The 16,259-nt window shown below is 50.0% G+C and overlaps 4 protein-coding genes and 1 non-coding gene across 5 annotated transcripts; 4 read left to right on the top strand and 1 right to left on the bottom strand.

Annotated features, from left to right (window-relative positions):
* Positions 1 to 175: 175 nt before the first annotated feature.
* On the bottom strand, positions 176 to 4,464 carry BDV14DRAFT_188645 (Hydantoinase B/oxoprolinase-domain-containing protein; the record flags this gene model as incomplete). Its single annotated transcript, XM_073771093.1, has 7 exons — positions 176 to 2,107; positions 2,157 to 3,014; positions 3,074 to 3,309; positions 3,372 to 4,025; positions 4,082 to 4,192; positions 4,251 to 4,361; positions 4,416 to 4,464. 7 exons carry the CDS (start codon positions 4,462 to 4,464, stop codon positions 176 to 178), a joined length of 3,951 nt encoding a protein of 1,316 aa, XP_073629965.1.
* A 683-nt stretch (positions 4,465 to 5,147) lies between these two features.
* BDV14DRAFT_198465 (allantoate permease) lies at positions 5,148 to 6,949 on the top strand (the record flags this gene model as incomplete). The annotated part of the gene is made up of 6 exons (XM_073772964.1): positions 5,148 to 5,366; positions 5,434 to 5,565; positions 5,620 to 5,671; positions 5,726 to 5,860; positions 5,921 to 6,532; positions 6,591 to 6,949. The coding sequence occupies 6 exons, from the start codon at positions 5,148 to 5,150 to the stop codon at positions 6,947 to 6,949; spliced, it is 1,509 nt and encodes a 502-aa protein (XP_073629964.1).
* Positions 6,950 to 9,612: 2,663 nt separating this feature from the next.
* On the top strand, positions 9,613 to 11,159 carry BDV14DRAFT_188643 (NAD(P)/FAD-dependent oxidoreductase; the record flags this gene model as incomplete). Its single annotated transcript, XM_073771092.1, has 3 exons — positions 9,613 to 9,910; positions 9,968 to 10,951; positions 11,020 to 11,159. 3 exons carry the CDS (start codon positions 9,613 to 9,615, stop codon positions 11,157 to 11,159), a joined length of 1,422 nt encoding a protein of 473 aa, XP_073629963.1.
* Positions 11,160 to 11,577: 418 nt separating this feature from the next.
* BDV14DRAFT_t56 lies at positions 11,578 to 11,648 on the top strand. The gene has a single exon. It is a non-coding gene; the product is annotated as a tRNA-Gly (tRNA).
* Positions 11,649 to 12,938: 1,290 nt separating this feature from the next.
* On the top strand, positions 12,939 to 14,846 carry BDV14DRAFT_33947 (glycoside hydrolase family 76 protein). The gene is made up of 4 exons (XM_073776582.1): positions 12,939 to 13,131; positions 13,200 to 13,444; positions 13,497 to 13,952; positions 14,000 to 14,846. Exons 1-4 carry the CDS (start codon positions 13,053 to 13,055, stop codon positions 14,582 to 14,584), a joined length of 1,365 nt encoding a protein of 454 aa, XP_073629962.1. The 5' UTR covers positions 12,939 to 13,052; the 3' UTR covers positions 14,585 to 14,846.
* The last annotated feature ends 1,413 nt before the right edge of the window (positions 14,847 to 16,259 follow it).

The following is a 16,259-nucleotide window of genomic DNA, read 5'->3' as shown; positions in this document are numbered from 1 at the left end:
TTTCCCGTCCTAGCCATGGTATGGTCTGCCCTTTCTGGTCAAGCATCTATGACCCCATTAAGCACTGATAAAGCAAGCGAGTATCTAAACAAAATTATACGAAAACCTGAAGAATAAACTGGAGAGAAGGTTGAGAATCCAAATGATACAGCATCATGACATTCTGAAAGAAGCCCTACGCTTCTAACTGCGCTACGAAGAATGTATTGACACTTCCATTAGCCCTTGGGAGAAATTTAGCGCCTTTTTCACTCCCTTTAACTGCTTCTTCGTCGTCTAGTCTTCCCCAAGCCCCTCCGCCAGGGGTATGGACAACAAACCGATCGCCCAATTGCATATCAATTTGACCCCTGGGCCCGATGTTCAGCCAGTTTTGAGATCCATCTTTCTGACGCTGGACCCAGTAGTTTGCGCCGCGCTGTCCAGGTTCTCCGCCCGCCATGCCATACGGCCGATTTACGCGACGTTCAGAAATCATGCTGAAAGTGAGCGGCGCACGGCATTCGAAGTCCCTCACAACACCGTCACCGCCATTATACTTGCCTCTTCCACCACTTCCCTTACGAATCGAGAACTCACGGACGAGGATTGGATAGCGCCTCTCCATTATTTCGGCGTCGGTGGTCCGGGTATTGGTCATATGGGTGTGTAGGCCGCTGGCTCCATGGAAGGTTGGACCAGCACCTGCTCCTCCGGCAATCGTCTCGCCGTAGTTGTATGCGAAGCCCTTCGGGGGGTTTCCATCCGGTCCAGGTGCTCCGCGACCGAAGAATCCCATGCAATTCATGCATCCCTGTGACGCCGCGGCAGCATGAAAGGCTTTAAGCAGGAGATCGGTCACTCGTTGCGAGGTGAGGGTATTACCACAGCAAACAGCTCGGCTAGCGGATGGATTGAGAAACGTATTTTTGGGAATAAGTACCTTTGTCGGAGTCAGGCAGCCTTGATTGAGCGGGATGTCACTGCCAATGAGCACACGCATGCAGTAGATGAGTGCGGAGTAGGTGATTGCAGGAGGGGCGTTCATATTCGATAGCATTTCGCAGGAGGTTCCCGCGAAGTCATATACACCGGTACCATCTTCGTCAATGATAATTGAAACACGCATGATTGACCCGTTATCCATGTAATCTTCGGCAGTGAGTGGCATGTCGCCGCGCTGTGCTCGTACTGCCTTCAAGTAATTTCGAACCGCAATCTCTGCGTTCCCCTGAATCTTCTTCATGTAGAAGTGCACTTTTTGCTTGCTGTTCTCCGCCATTAAATTCTGAATCAAAGAAGAACCCTTATTGTTTGCTGCTATCTGGGCCTTGAGATCAGAGATGTTATCTCCAAGTCTCATAGAACCAGTGCAACCTTCTCGCGTTCCGGGCTCCAGTAGAATTTTGCAAATTCCGTCTTCATCAAACTTCTCGTCTCTCACCAGGAAGAACGATTGAATAGCGGCCCCTTCATGGTCCAAGCAAGTCGAATCAGGCGGCATCGATGTACCATTCAACCCACCAATATCCATATGATGTCCCCGTGAAGCAGTATAGAAGCAGATAGTCTTGCCGTCTGGCTCGAAGACTGGAGTAATCACGGTTATATCCGGTAGGTGCGTACCACCGGACTCAGGATGGTTCGATACAAGTACATCACCGGGTCGTAGATTACCTTTGTGGAGTTCTGCTTGATACTTCACAGCGTAGCTCATACTGCCAAGGTGAACGGGCACATGTGGCGCATTAGCGACAAGCTCGGCGTCAGGACCGAAAATAGCACAGGAGAAATCCAGTCGCTCTTTAATATTTAGGGATAGACTGGTGCGTTGCAACGTGCGGCCCATTTGCTCCGCGATTCCCATAAAGCGGTGGCTATAGACAGATAGCTGAACCGGATCGGCCACCATTTCTGCTTGTCCACCAAGAAGGTCCTCATGCTCACCATCTAGATCTATAATGACATGAGAGGTCAGGATGGAGGCTTTGGCGTCGGGTGTGATTATGATTGTTTGCGTGTTATCAATGATCAGCGCTGGACCTTTGATGATGTTCCCAATCTTAAGCTGCTCCAACCGGTAGACAGGGGACATTTGGTAACCAACACCTTTGAAGTACATATTGGCCTGGATTCCCATTTAGTAAATCAAAACAAACAGAGGGAGATGCTCCAACCTTGCCAGCAGCTATTTTAGTATCGACTTCAACGAACATCGTTTCCTTCAGATCTTGGACAAGACAATCGCTGTCCTGGGTCGTTGCGCCGCTAGCCCCAACCCCTCGAACCCTAATGTCATCGACTAGCACATCCTTCGTGGCAGGAAATAGAAACGCAAGCTCGCGTAAGTGCTCCCTTTCGAAAGCAGCTCTGAAATTACCGTCCGCTGGTTGCAGAATCATGAGCTGCGTCTCTGTACCTTGATACCTCAGGTGCAAATACACATCGTATCGAATAGCCGTCTCCTTGATGTCTTGGGCCAAGAGCTTTTTCTTGACATCTAATTCGAGAGCCAGCACCCGCTGCTGGATCCTAGACGTAGACTGGTCAGATAGAATCTCACTGCTTGGCTCTTGCATCTCCTGCACAACCTCAGCGAGCGCCATACCATACGCTGACAATATGCTAGAGAACTTATGAACAATAACGCGCTTTATGTCTAGCTTTCTTGCTAGTTCGCAAGCATGCTGCCCGCCTGCACCGCCGAAGACTGCTAGGTTATGCGCGGAGGTATCGTGCCCACGGGCCTCAGTAATCGCACGGATGGGCCGACCCATGGCTTCGTTAGCGACATCTATAAAGCCGCTAGCAACTTGCATGGGTGTCAATGAGCGACCAGTGTCGGCATTGATGGATTTTGTCAATTCTGCAAATCTTTGGCGAACTACTTCCACGTCCAACGGCAAGTCTTCGTTGGGGCCAAAAATGGCAGGGAAATATTCCGGAAGGAGACGACCAAGCATCAGGTTGGCATCGGTCACAGTCAGAGGTCCGCCTTTGCGATAGGATGCAGGACCGGGGTGTGCTCCAGCGCTCTAAGTTATCTTGTTAGCCTTCCATATGGCTACCTTGTCTTTATCTATCGAGTACTCACCCCTGGCCCGACCTTGAATAGTCCATTCTCCCAGAATAAGATGCTACCACCCCCAGCAGCCACAGTGTTGATATCCAACTGAGGGCTTTGAATCGCAACTCCAGCTGTTGTTGTCTCAAGAACATGCTCAAAGTCTCCACCATATCGGGAAACGTCTGTGGAAGTACCTCCCATGTCAAACCCGACAACTGGAGTCTTTCCATCGTATGAAGTTCGTGCATAGCCCACAACCCCACCTGCCAGGATATCGATGGTCAATACACAGCGATATCAAATGGTTCTGAAAGCAGCTCCATACCTGCTGGACCACTAAGGATAGCTTTAAGGCCTGTGAAATACTTGTAGTTGACTAGGCCGCCATCGCTCTGCATGAATTCGCAGTTCACACCGTCTAAATTGCCGCCTTCGAATCCCTTAGCAAATGTGCTAACATACTGCTGAATCTTTGGCGTCAGATAGGCGTCTGCCGAGGCGGAACTTCCCCGAGGAACCATCTTGATCATCTTGGATCCGACTGTGGAAGATGCGGAAACATGGCTGAATCCTAGCTCCATCGCGATCTTGGCCACGGTCTCTTCATGGGCAGGATAAAGATAAGAGTGAGCGAAACATATAGCAATAGCATCAGTACCTTTTCTTTGAACAGCGAGGAGTTGCTCTCTGACTTCATCGGCGTCGATGGCCTTGATGATGCGCAGGATGTCGCCGGTCGTGCCTTCCACCAGTGTACCGGGCACACCCTCAGACGGCAACGCCAAATCTTCCGGTCGATCTTCAAAGTCCTCGACGGTTACTCGCTCGGAGATTTCTACCACCTCGTCATACAGCGTTTCCGGCTTTCGGTGGTCAAGAGCGAAGAGTTTTGGGCGAGACTGGTGGCCAATATCGAGCAGATCGCGGAAACCCTCGGTGACCACGAATGCGTGTCTCTTGCCCTTTCGTTCAAGAAGCGCTAAATGGTGTTACCCAAAAGTTTCGATGCGCTAGGTACGGTCTCTTTTGTCTTACCATTAGTAGCTACCGTCGTTCCCATGCGAATAGACTCAATGTGCTCTTTGGGTAGCGGAGCAGAGCGAGGGATCGATGTTTGAGTTACATGTTCGAGCACACGTCGGATACCTATGATGGCACCTAGTCAGTCGAAATACAAGGCAGAAATTTCAATCACGCTGCATACCTTCAGAGGGAGCGTCGGCATAGTTCTCTGGGTCCACGGACAAGAGCTTGAGGACGATATCTGGCTGGCCCTCTACAGCGGCCCATACATCGGTAAATGTGCCACCGCGATCTGATATGCGTTAGTCTGGATGCTCGAGTAAGTATGCCAAGCACTGTACCATACCAATAGCGAACCTTATGCCTTTCGGCATCGGTGTGACAGTTGAGCCCATTGTTATTAGAATATGCTAAGGATGGTTCACGATACTGTCAGGAGATTGCGCTTATCGCAGTTATCAAGGGGTCTATTATATGCATTTCTCTGCAGTAACAACGACGGGTACATCTGCCTAACCCCTGCCCTTTTTGGAGAGAACGACAGGTCTGATAAGCGCTGAAAGATGAGGCGCGGTTTCGCGAGCCGTTCAGGCCGTAATGGTGAGCCTAGAGCCTGAGAACTATCTTCTTTACTCCAAACCATGAAAGCAGGCGGGGGATGCATGCCTATCTTCCCCGCGTCGTTCTGATGCTCGGTGGGTCCGTCGTGTCGACTTGCCTCGACTCGATAGCCCTATCAGTCGCCTATCGTTTGCACATGATTCGCGGGACTCCAGAGTACTTTCAATATGTATCGATTCCTAGTCTATCTTCGGCCATGGCAGAATTTTGCCTTAGAGACACATTGCCCAATTTGATAAGCTTCCTTGTAACGGCACATATCTACGGATAGCTACGTATACGTATGCTTCCTTGGCTCCTGAAATCGAGTCTCGTAGTAGCCCAATCTTTATCTATCTACTAAGGGCCATGAGCCTTATAAAAAGACACACCCCCAATCAGGGAGCTCTACGTAGCTGAATATATTTGTCATTCTGTTGTAAGATCTTTATTCTTTACCATTCATTTTTTATTAAGCATGGCAACGCAGAAGACAAACACCGTCGTAAATGAAGACAACATTCAGCGGCCAGCAAGCCCGCAACTTGACCCTGGTGAGAATGATGTCAAAGATTCTCAGACACCAGAAGCAGATGAGGCTGCTCGGTTCCTTGCCTCTGTTGGGCCTTTCCCTCCGATGACACCTGATCAAGAGAAGAAGCTTGTCCGCAAGATTGACAGATGGATGATTCCCCTGGTATATCTTCCGCCTGCATAGAAGTCATCTCTCTAGTCTGGACACTAACCAAGCTATGTAACGGCAGCTCCTCTTTATGGGACTTTTTGCAGCAGTTGACAAAGTACAACTTGCAACCGGTGCTCTGTATGGTTTTGAAGAAGACAACAATCTTCACGGTCAACAGTACAGTTGGCTAGGCAGTATCTTGTCTCTTGGAGTACGTTCTCTACTTATTTGACTTGCCTATTGCAGAAGTTTGACATCCTTCTAGATGCTGGTTGGAATCTGGCCCTCTACTTACCTCCTTCAGCGACTTCCAGCGGGTAAATACATTAGCTGCTGTTCGGTCTGTTGGTCTATCATGACGCTATGTATAGCCGCCTGCCATAATTGGGCTGGATTGATGGTTTTGAGATTCCTCATGGGGGTGTTTGAGGCAGTCATTACCCCCGGATCTATACTTCTTATCTCCGTTTTCTGGAAAAGATCTGAGCAGCCGATTCGAAATGGCAGTAAGTTTTGAGAGCTTCCTGGTAAATGACTGAGCTCTAGTGCCTGACTTTAGATCCCAGTTATAATGACTGTATTCTCATCGATCGTGAATGGTTTCTTCTCGTGGGTCGTGGGGAGGATCCCGGAAGATGCGCCGCTTGCCCGCTGGCAGTACCTCTATCTATTGACAGGATCAGTGAACGTCCTCTACTCGCTATTTCTATTCGTATATCTTCCCGACTCACCCATAAACGCCCGCTTTCTCATCACTGAGGAGCGTTGGCACGCAGTCCAGCGCCTAGCCGAAAACCGCACAGGGATCGGCAGCACTCAGTGGAAGTGGGATCAGGTCAAGGAAACGGTTCTCGATATTAAGATCTGGATTATGTTCTTCTTCAACATCGCGACGAACATACCCAATGGAGGGCTTATCAATTTCGGAGCCTTGATCATCAACAACTTGGGGTATGATGCCCAAACATCTGCTTTGCTTTCCATGCCCAATGGGGTTATCTCCTCGATTTCTGGCTTTGCGGCGTCCTATTTTGCTGCGAAGTGGCAGGGTCATCGTACCGTCGTGGTTATGATTGCCACTTTGTTCCCGCTACTGGGTACGGCGCTTGTATATGGTTTACCTCGTTCGTCAACCGGGGGGCAGATGTTTGGGCTGTATATGATGTACTGTTACTGGGGTACGCACGTTGCATCTTATCATCTTTCTGACATAGAAAGTGGCTAACGGATTTGAAGGTCCCTACGCGACAGCCATCTCCCTGCCCCAGGCGAACACTGCCGGTAACACGAAGAAGGTGGTCACGTACGGCATATTGCTTCTAGGCTACGGAGCTGGAAACCTGATCGGACCACAAACCTTCCGAGCCGAGCAAGCCCCCGCGTACACCGGTGGGACAATCGCTATGCTTGTTTGCTATTGCACCGCTATCCTACTAATGGGCTTCTACTTTCTAGTCGCCACATTTGAGAATCGTCAAAAGGATAAGAAGTACGGAAAGCCCCTTAGTATCGACCAGAGCGATGTCAATGCTCTTGTGGAGGTGTATCAGGATCTGTCAGATAAGAAGCAACCTGACTTCAGATATACGCATTAGATAGTGTTAAGGGTTGAATTAGAGAATGTTCGGGACAGGCCCGGGGAGGGAAGGCCCGCTCGGCCCGTGCGGCTCAAAGGGCTATGACGATACCATCACGTACTGTTGTTTTTCAGCCTCGTCGCTGGTTTTAATGCGCAATAATAGCTATAGCAATATTTCTCAATTCAGGTATTGTCAGCGTTAGTGCTCTTTATCTAACACAAACTAACGCCAAAACCACCAGCGCCCGCAATATCATTCCATTCTCCCGCAACGTGCGGGCCCCTCAAATCTCTCATCTTCCATACCCTTTCCACAATATCCTTTGCCCAACCCACATTGCTCAATTTCCGAGTACGCTGCAGGCTGCCCAGTCTCTCTAGCACGAGTGCCTTGTCAGCATCCCCTGTTTCATAATCGATCACCCCAAGGCCCATAGTTCCGACGATAAAGAGCGGCCAAAGCAACGCGTGAGAGCGAAGGGATATATTGGGAATCAGAGCCAGTATTTGACGCGTTAGCCTGTCGATAGATGGGTTTCCGGGTGGGATCCCGTCTACCCTGGAGTACAGATAAGTCAGTGCTGAGAGCCGACGTGTCTCGGCTATGGACTTGAGCTCCTCTGTCATCGCGACGTTTTGAATACTCTCGTTAGAGGATGAAGGTATATCCTGCTGCAGACTGTGCAAGCGTCTTTCAATCCGATTACGCCGAGCCAAGATCCAACTTTGCCTGCTCCGTAGTGTGTCGCTCCGTAGCTCGGCTTGCAGTGACCTTGCTTCGTCCGCAATATCAGATATCTCTATGATTAAAGATATCAGCTCGTGCGAGCATCCCAGTAGAGGGTCCACGACAGTCATGTCCAGTCTCAGGTTGTTAGAGAACCAAGAGCCGTGTCCATTAGGCCCACAAACAATAAGGTCTCCAGAAGCGGTCCGCGCAAAGGCCTCGTGCTCGGCAAAATAAGTACAAAAAAACCGGCAGAGACCACGCTGACTATCGGATAGATGCCTGATTCTCGGTAGGAAGGTCAGTATTTTTCCTGCACAACGCTGGTGGAAGAGCCATGTCGAGCATCTTGCTTGTGAGATCTATTCTGGTCAGCAATGGGAATTGGGTGTGGAAAAAGTTCATCTGTGTATGAACATACCTCAAAGAATGTAAGCATCAGTAACGTGGCAACTGTTTGTTCCCAACCAGTTTGTGATCTTGAAGCTAATAGTCTCTCAAATCGCTCAACCTCTCCCCGGAACGCTCTTAGCGCTTTAGCTCTGTATACCCAAGTATCGGTCTCTAAATGCTTGCTATGCAGCAGGGAGAGCTCGTGGCATGCTACTGCCATAACTATATTGAAAAGTGGTTTGCTTGGTGCTGAGAAACAAATGGGAAGAATAATGTCAGCGAAGGGATTATCGGCCGGCCAGGTTGTGCATCGCGGAATAAGACCATTGGTGAAATAGTTCAGAAGATACAATTCGTTACTTTTGAGACCCAGTGGTGGAGTGCAGTCTATGGCAGATGGGAGCATTGGCGGTCTCGTCGTCCAGGGAACTGTATCTCCACGTGTACTCTGTAGCGACAAATATCCATCGTCGGGATCTTTAGGCACGGCATGCTTTTCTCCCCAACTGCAATACAGTCTTTCATGCTCGGCGATTTGAAGTGAGGGTCTCAAGTCGGTATGAGAGCGAAAGTCTCGGTATGTGGTGTTCAAGAACAGCCAGTCCCATGTTCGCATCTTGTGCGGAAACTCGGTCCGATAGTGCCAAGTCAGTTTGTGTTGCTCATTGTTTCTTCGTCCCTTTCTACCGCGTGTCCCTGAGGTACATATTAGTTGGCTTCGAGAATCAAACAGGCTTCCACGAACCTGATCGGCCCAATGTTACGCCCCTTGAGAGGGTATCCTCGCGCCAGAGCAACTTCATGCCGTATTGGCAAGGCAGCTTCAGCCGTGCACACGCAATACATGTTGGTTGACGCTCTTAGATGCGTTTAAGTATTAGCTGCTTAGCTCCACCGTGTCACCATCGTAGGCAACTTACCATCGCATTTCACTCTCCTCTCTGAGCAGCTGTCAGTAACACCGAAGACAAGCCTTAAGCCGCATATCCCTCACCTTTACATGTCCAACAGCCGGTCCGCCGCCTTTTCGGTGATTGGAAGTTGTCTTCTGTGTTGTTCCTCATTGCGAATCTGTATATGACTGGTGTCCAGCTGTCAAAGGCATGATGGATTTGTAGACTATTGGACAACTCCGCACTCCTGGGGTTGAATTGGAGCAGCGGCACTACCCTGCCCGCTATCTTCGTTTGGGGTCATTGCCGTCAGCGTATTAGCGCTCGGCATACCAAGTTTGGGTACCATACTGATAATTTGGAGTCAAGCTTGTTATCAATCCAGCCAAACAATGATTGGCCCGAACCATCCAGATCACATGAGGCATCGGGTCTACCTGCCTACCTTTGTCTCTCTTATCAGAGTAGACATCTCGAACGGTATGATCCCTAGCGGCTAAAATCAGTCGCAGTTCTCTACTAGCAAAGTTGCATTGAATTTGAGACCCGGATCTTGATAGTCATAAAGGCGCAGTGGGAGAACCTACAACCACTAGCTGCATTTCCTTTACCCAACAAACCCTCCTGATCATTTCACAGTTCACATCCAGTCACGCCCTAGTCAGAATGACTTCCAAATTCCCAGCGAACACCCCCGAATCCGCAAAACGTGGTCCGCCAGTCGAAAACCCGTGTATCAGTTTCTGGCAGCAAACCGCCCGAGCATTCCCTCATCTCCAATCTAACAAGGATACCCCGCTCCATTCAACATCACCATATATTGTCATCGGCTCCGGCATCGCTGGTGGCTTGCTTACCTACGAACTGATTCAAGCTGGTATACCAGGAGAGGACATCATTATCCTTGAAGCGCGCGAGGCAGCAAGTGGCGCGAGTTCGCGGAATGCGGGGCATGTTAGGCCTGGTATGCGCCTAATGGCTTCCACAATTTAACTCACCAATTTACTAATAGAGGATACAGATGCATTTCGTGGCTTCGAAACCTACGCAAAACATCATGGTAAGGAGCAGGCACTTAAGATCCTTGCAAACGAGCGACTCGTGCTTGAGAAAGTCGACCAGTTCGTTCGTGAGCATAACGTCCCATGCGACTTCCATTACACCACCACCTTTGACTGCTGCATGACGGCCGAGTTCGCTGAGCACGAAAAGAGGAATTTTGAAGCTTTTCGCGCGGCGGGCGGCGATGTCTCCCACGTCGAATTCTACCAGGGCGAGGAAGCTGCAAGGAAGACTGGTATCGCCAGCGTTCTCGAGGCGTATGAGTGGCCCGCTGGCTCAAGTCATCCTGCAAAGCTAGCGCAGTGGCTGCTCAATTCCGTTATTGAAAAGGGCGTGCGGTTGTATACCTTCTGCCCCGTCACGCAGGTTACACCTTCTTCTTCCGAAGAATCAGATAACGACAGCCAGGGGACTCAGCTATGGGACGTCCATACCCCCCGCGGCTTGATCACGACACCCAAAGTAATTTACTGCACAAATGCCTTCACAGGCTACCTTCTCCCCCAACTTGCGCCTCATATCGTGCCTCATCGCGGCCAAGCACATGCCCTAATCCCAGTCCCTGGTCTGACGGGCCCCAATCTCTTAAAGAGCACATACTCTCTCCGCTACGCACTAAGCCACTTCTACTCAATCATCCAGCGCCAAAGCGATGGTACAATTGTTCTTGGAGTCTCGCTTCCAAACCCTACGCTGCCCAGCGACGTAAGGCTGGGTGTGAGGACAATCGATGACACCTCTCCAGATGAAGCGGTTAAGGACGACGCGCTGAGTTACTTCAAGCGTTTCTTCCCGGAGTTGGACTTTGATAAATCAGCACACGGAGAAGGGCTCTCTCACTTTTGGAGTGGGATAGTGGGACTTACGAGTGACGAGGTACCGTTTCTAGGGCCTGTTGAGGGGAAGAAGGGGCAGTTTGTTTGTGCCGGGTTTAATGGGCATGGCATGTCTCCTTCTGTTATATTTGGTCTCTTAACTGCTTAGTTGTGTCTGCTGACGTGCTTTCTTTAGGTATGGCGAGGATATTCACTTGTGCGCCGGGTGTAGCCAAATTGATAGCCGGCAAGTCGTGGGCTGAGACAGATCTTCCTGAATGCTTTTTGTTCAGTGAGGAGAGGATGATGAAGTTAGGTCTGGCACAGGCAGTGTAATCGGCTATTTTAAATCCAGTGCTATGGTGCCAAATGATAGATTCGAGTAGCACCAGGAACTAATAGTCGTTTAGTATCAAAGGGTGCTAAGATTCAGTACTGATAACGCGTGGCCTGAGTTGCTAGTACTTCTCAAAGGACGTACCCCCAACAATATATATATTTTGCTCTTGACCTGAGCTTTGAAGCGCCAACCCTGTTAGAGCCTTTCAGATATTCCAGACGTCCTCAAAAATTCCATAAGACCATTATGAAAGCTTTTACAAACAAGCCGACACTACAATTGCGTCTATACACCGACGCTCAACACCGTTGACATATGTATGCAGGTGTCTAACTCGAACATCGCAAGCAGTCGAGGAGCGGTAAGTTTAATTATGGTTATGTAACAAAAGAATGCAGATTCTTTCAACAACTAGCATCATTGGTCTAGTGGTAGAATTCATCGTTGCCATCGATGAGGCCCGTGTTCGATTCACGGATGATGCACTCCAATTTCTTTTTTGCCGAATTTTTTTTTTCCATTCCTGACCGGCGCCCGCTCATTTGTCCGAGTACCATCAATTTTCTCAACACCACGGAAACTTCCAGCTCCTCAGGGAAATAGATAGTCCATGGTCGGATTTAGGTCATCTATGAATATGATAAAAGAACCGACGACATACATTCTGCAAACATCTACTTCGGTCCTTGTTTCTCGAACAGGACCTCTTGGACTGACCCCTCATGCAAAGATCGACCACTATTAGCTCCTGCTCCTGCTCCTCGAACTGTCTATCCCGAGGCTCAGCTCCGTCATCCTTAAGCGCCGCCCTCCCCTTCTTCAGTCTTTAGCAGTGATCGCAAAATGCGGTCTGCCGTGGCTCTCAATGCTTCATTCCTGATGTCCCATAGCCAAGAACAGTGACGGAGCGAAACACCTGTTCGGGATGCTGAATGAAGAACTTCTCATCGCCAAATACCTGAGCAACTTACAGAGTAGTCCGGCTTGTCATGTAACCGGACGCTTATGCCAAGTACTAATTGGTGTCCCCAAGGATTGATCGTATTCGTATGACAGTTCCCGCAAGAGAAAGACGGCGGGCCGCGAGCAAGGCAATACGTATCATATTTTACCCCAGACCCCAATGCCCACATATACCCCCAGTGACCAGTCCCGACCAGATAATCCCGCTAAATCCCGCTGACAACCCGAAAACGGTCTGGTAGAATAGTAGGTAGTATTGCCAAGACCATTACGGGAGTACCTGACAGGACAACCACAAAGTAAAAAGTTGATGGACGTCGTTGCCGGGACATAAGCATCAGCGTGACAGCGTCATAGATTTATGGACCCTGGGATGATCGTGCCGATTCATGCAGGGGTTGGATTTCCGCAAGCAGAGGTCAGCCTCGTCTCCACTGTTGCAACGGTACAGTCCCACTGATTTGGTTACAGAGTACTACAGAGTAAAGAGTACGGCAGAGTGTAGGTCATGATGGGATAATAGTAGAGGAATGTCGGCTGTGGAGGGCGAGTGTTAATTTCCAGAGTAGAGCAATTATGCGGTATGCACATGGCTGATAAAATAATAAGGAATGAAGAATAGTGGTGCCTGAGCACCTCATGATCGTTCAGGGGAAAGTTGCCAAGGCAGACACGCGGACGTGACGTAGGGCGAGACAGCAACAAGCCTTCTGGCATGACGGTGGTAAAGCTTCTTACGAATGCGCTATAATTACCAGCCACTCAGCACCGCCAACAGCCACTCCACCGGTGCTTTGTCAGCGCTAAGAGATCCAAATCCCCTTGGCGTCTTCTTGTCTTTCTGTTGCTCTTCTCTGTCAACCTTGAAAGTTCCCCATGTGCCCAGCCTCCGATCGCCCGGTCGCTCTCCCTCTACATCTTCAATAATGCGTCTCGCGACCCTGGGGACCCTGCTGGCCTCGGTGCCCTCCATATCTGCTCTTACCATCGAGGTCAATGATGCCCGTATGTCCCCCCGCGCTCGCTCCCTTGCGACCGCCTCATTCTGACCCGCATTCCTCGTGTTCTTGCAGAATCGATCAAAGACGCTGCCTCTAAGACTGCCTACGGTTCCCTGCTGTGGTACTCGGGTAATGAAACTGGCCAAATCCCCGGAGCTTTCCCTGAGAAATGGTGGGAAGGAAGTGCGCTCTTCCACAGTCTGATTCTCTACTGGTACTATACCGGCGACAGCCAATACAATGACCTGGTGATCCAAGGAATGCAATGGCAGGCCGGGAATGGCGACTATCTCCCCGCCAACTACAGTAGTTATCTGGTGCGTTTCTTTCATCCGGGTCGGGGAGCGACCGCGATTCTAACCGAACCAGGGAAATGACGACCAGTTCTTCTGGGGCGCCGCCGCCATGACCGCCGCCGAGGTCGGATTCCCGGAGGACGATTCAGACGACGCATACTCGTGGCTGTCGCTTGCACAGGGTGTATTCAACTCGCAACGAAATGGATGGGATACCACAAGCTGCGGTGGTGGTCTGCGATGGCAGCTCTACCCCTACCAGGCTGGTTACGCCATGAAGAACGCCATTTCCAACGGTGGTTTCTTCCAACTTGCCGCCCGTCTCGCTCGTTATACCGCCAATGATACTTATGCTGATTGGGCCGAGAAGGCCTGGGATTGGGTTGTTACAACGCCGCTGGTTAACAACAAGACCTGGAACGTCGCTGATTCGACGAATATTGATGATGACTGCACGTCGCAAGGAAACAACCAATGGTCGTACAACTATGGGTCGTACTTGGCTGGCGCAGCCTACATGTACAACTACGTTGGTCCCCCACAACCTATTTGGAGTAACCCTGCTAATTCAACCAGACTGAGCAAGCAAAATGGAAAAAGGTCGTCGATGGCCTGCTCGGCAAACTTATGGACGAGTTCTTTCCCCAGCAATACGGCGGCGGACAAATCTTCTCCGAATACCTCTGCGAACCCAAAGACCTCTGCAACTTCAACGAGATCCTGTTCAAAGGCATCGTCTCGACGTGGATGACTTCTACCGCGCTCATCGTTCCAGAATACTACGACCAGATCTACGCCAAGCTGCAGACATCAGCCTCCGCAGCCGCCCAATCATGTAGCGGAGCCGGCAATAACACCTGCGGTATCAAATGGTACACCGAGAAATGGGACCAGTCGATCGGAATGGAACAGCAGATTATCGCAACCGATATTTTATCATCCGTCCTCGTCTCCGAGAAGAAGACCCCACCGCTTACATCAAGTACCGGTGGAAACAGCACAGCAAACTACAACGCCGGTGAGGACTCATCGCGCGGCGACAACGGCGCCCAGAAGAAGATTACGACGGGTGATCGCGCGGGCGCGGGTATCGTGACGGTAATATTTGTTGGATTATGGGGTAGTATGATTGCATGGATGCTTCTAGGCGAGCCAGTTTGATCTTCCTTCTTTCGTCTCTTCCTTCTTTCTTCTCTTCTTCTTTCTTCTCTCGGCGCGTTACGTTCAGCCTACTGTTACCCTTTTCTTTTTGACTATTGTATATTGTTTGTTTCCTTTGGGCGGAGTACAGTGATACATTTGTGAATAATATTCTTCTGGATTATCATGATTGCTATGCTACATCTCGGACTTGTCTACATCGCGCCTCTAGAGAATACATCGTCCCCGTACAGGCTGGGACATACCTGAAGAACCCCGAATGCACCGCAGAACGCAGCGTACATTTTTGGTGCGGGGACGTGCGCAAGGGAGGTATTTTGCGCGAGGGCGAGGGAGATGGAGGTGTCGAGGACGATGGTAGATGTTGCTATTTAGTTAAAGGAAAAGAAGGTGTTAGCCCCGTTGCCTTTGATGAGGAGATGGGCGAAGTGGCGTGCTGCCTGGCTTACCTGGACGATGCGGAGGGATATTTGAACTGGGTGCATTGTGATTTGACCCGTTGAATGGAGGACGAGATTGTTCGATGCGGGTCGAACGTAAAGAAAGTCAGGCTAGGCCAGGAACTTACGACCCAATGCGATGTCCGCAAGGAGATGGCGGGATAGTGACAGACAAGATGAGACAGAGCGAGAGGAGGAAAGGCAAGAACAACGTTCGTCTGCAAGCCCGATTAAAACCAATTTTAATCCATTTCAACCAACCAAATAGCCCCTGAAAACCCTCCCACAGCAACAGTCAAATCCCGTTTCATACAGACGCACATGGTGGCTCTATGCAACGTCAATTCTGAGATGTTGGATACGAGGCGTGAGTACTGAGACTTTGATTGTTCACGTTACATGTGCAGGCGTCAGCAGATGAGAATGATGTCTGGCCGTTAGAGGGTTGCAGTACAATGGTTGCCAAAGGCCAATTTCGCAGCCTGAGCAGGAGGGAAGACGCAATTTACAGGAGGCCTCTTGAGATAGCCCTACCGCCGTTTGGAATTGCAGGGGTTTCCATGTTTCCTGGGATGGTGGTACAGAACGTGGATGTTGCAGGCTGGGCGCGTAACTGCGATCACTCCAGCTCAGCTCCAGCTGCTACGTGTGTCCTAACCAGGGCGCGTGGCTTGTTGGAACTGGCTCACAATGTCTTGACAGCAGGGAAAAGGCGGTTGCCAGGAGTGGTGCAAGAACAACTCTGCACTCTAATTTAATGGCCACCATGCATTGGATTTGGCGTAGCGCAAAGTAGGTACCAAAAGTCCATGGTGGAGTAACAGGGGAATGGCGATCTTGGTCGCTAAAGACTTGGAGACTTGTTTAGTGGACATTCAGTTATGACTGGGGTTGCGAGACAATACGCTACAATGGTCTCAATCATTAAGGCACAGTTCGGGACGACCCCTTGCAACCGGACAGACTGTTGGTATCCAGTCTTTTAAATCTAAACAATAGAACATGATGTCTTGATACTGTGCTGGCACATTTTACATCGTACAATGGTCGGTTATAAACAACATATTCCAAAATCGCATATTTGATTCCTTACAATGACTTCTATCTCCACCACAAAAAAGCAAGGCGCAGTCGACTCAATTACGCAAACTACGCCTTGATCTCACGGAGATATCCGTGTCCGTGTGAGTAAAACTGTCCTAAATTGGAGGAAGAAGTATAGTAGTAGTGGCTCT

This window comes from Aspergillus stella-maris, assembly GCF_047715825.1.
Source record: "Aspergillus stella-maris strain CBS 113639 unplaced genomic scaffold BDV14scaffold_16, whole genome shotgun sequence".
Lineage (NCBI taxonomy): Eukaryota > Fungi > Ascomycota > Eurotiomycetes > Eurotiales > Aspergillaceae > Aspergillus > Aspergillus stella-maris.
This window is presented reverse-complemented; position numbering and strand designations above follow the sequence as displayed.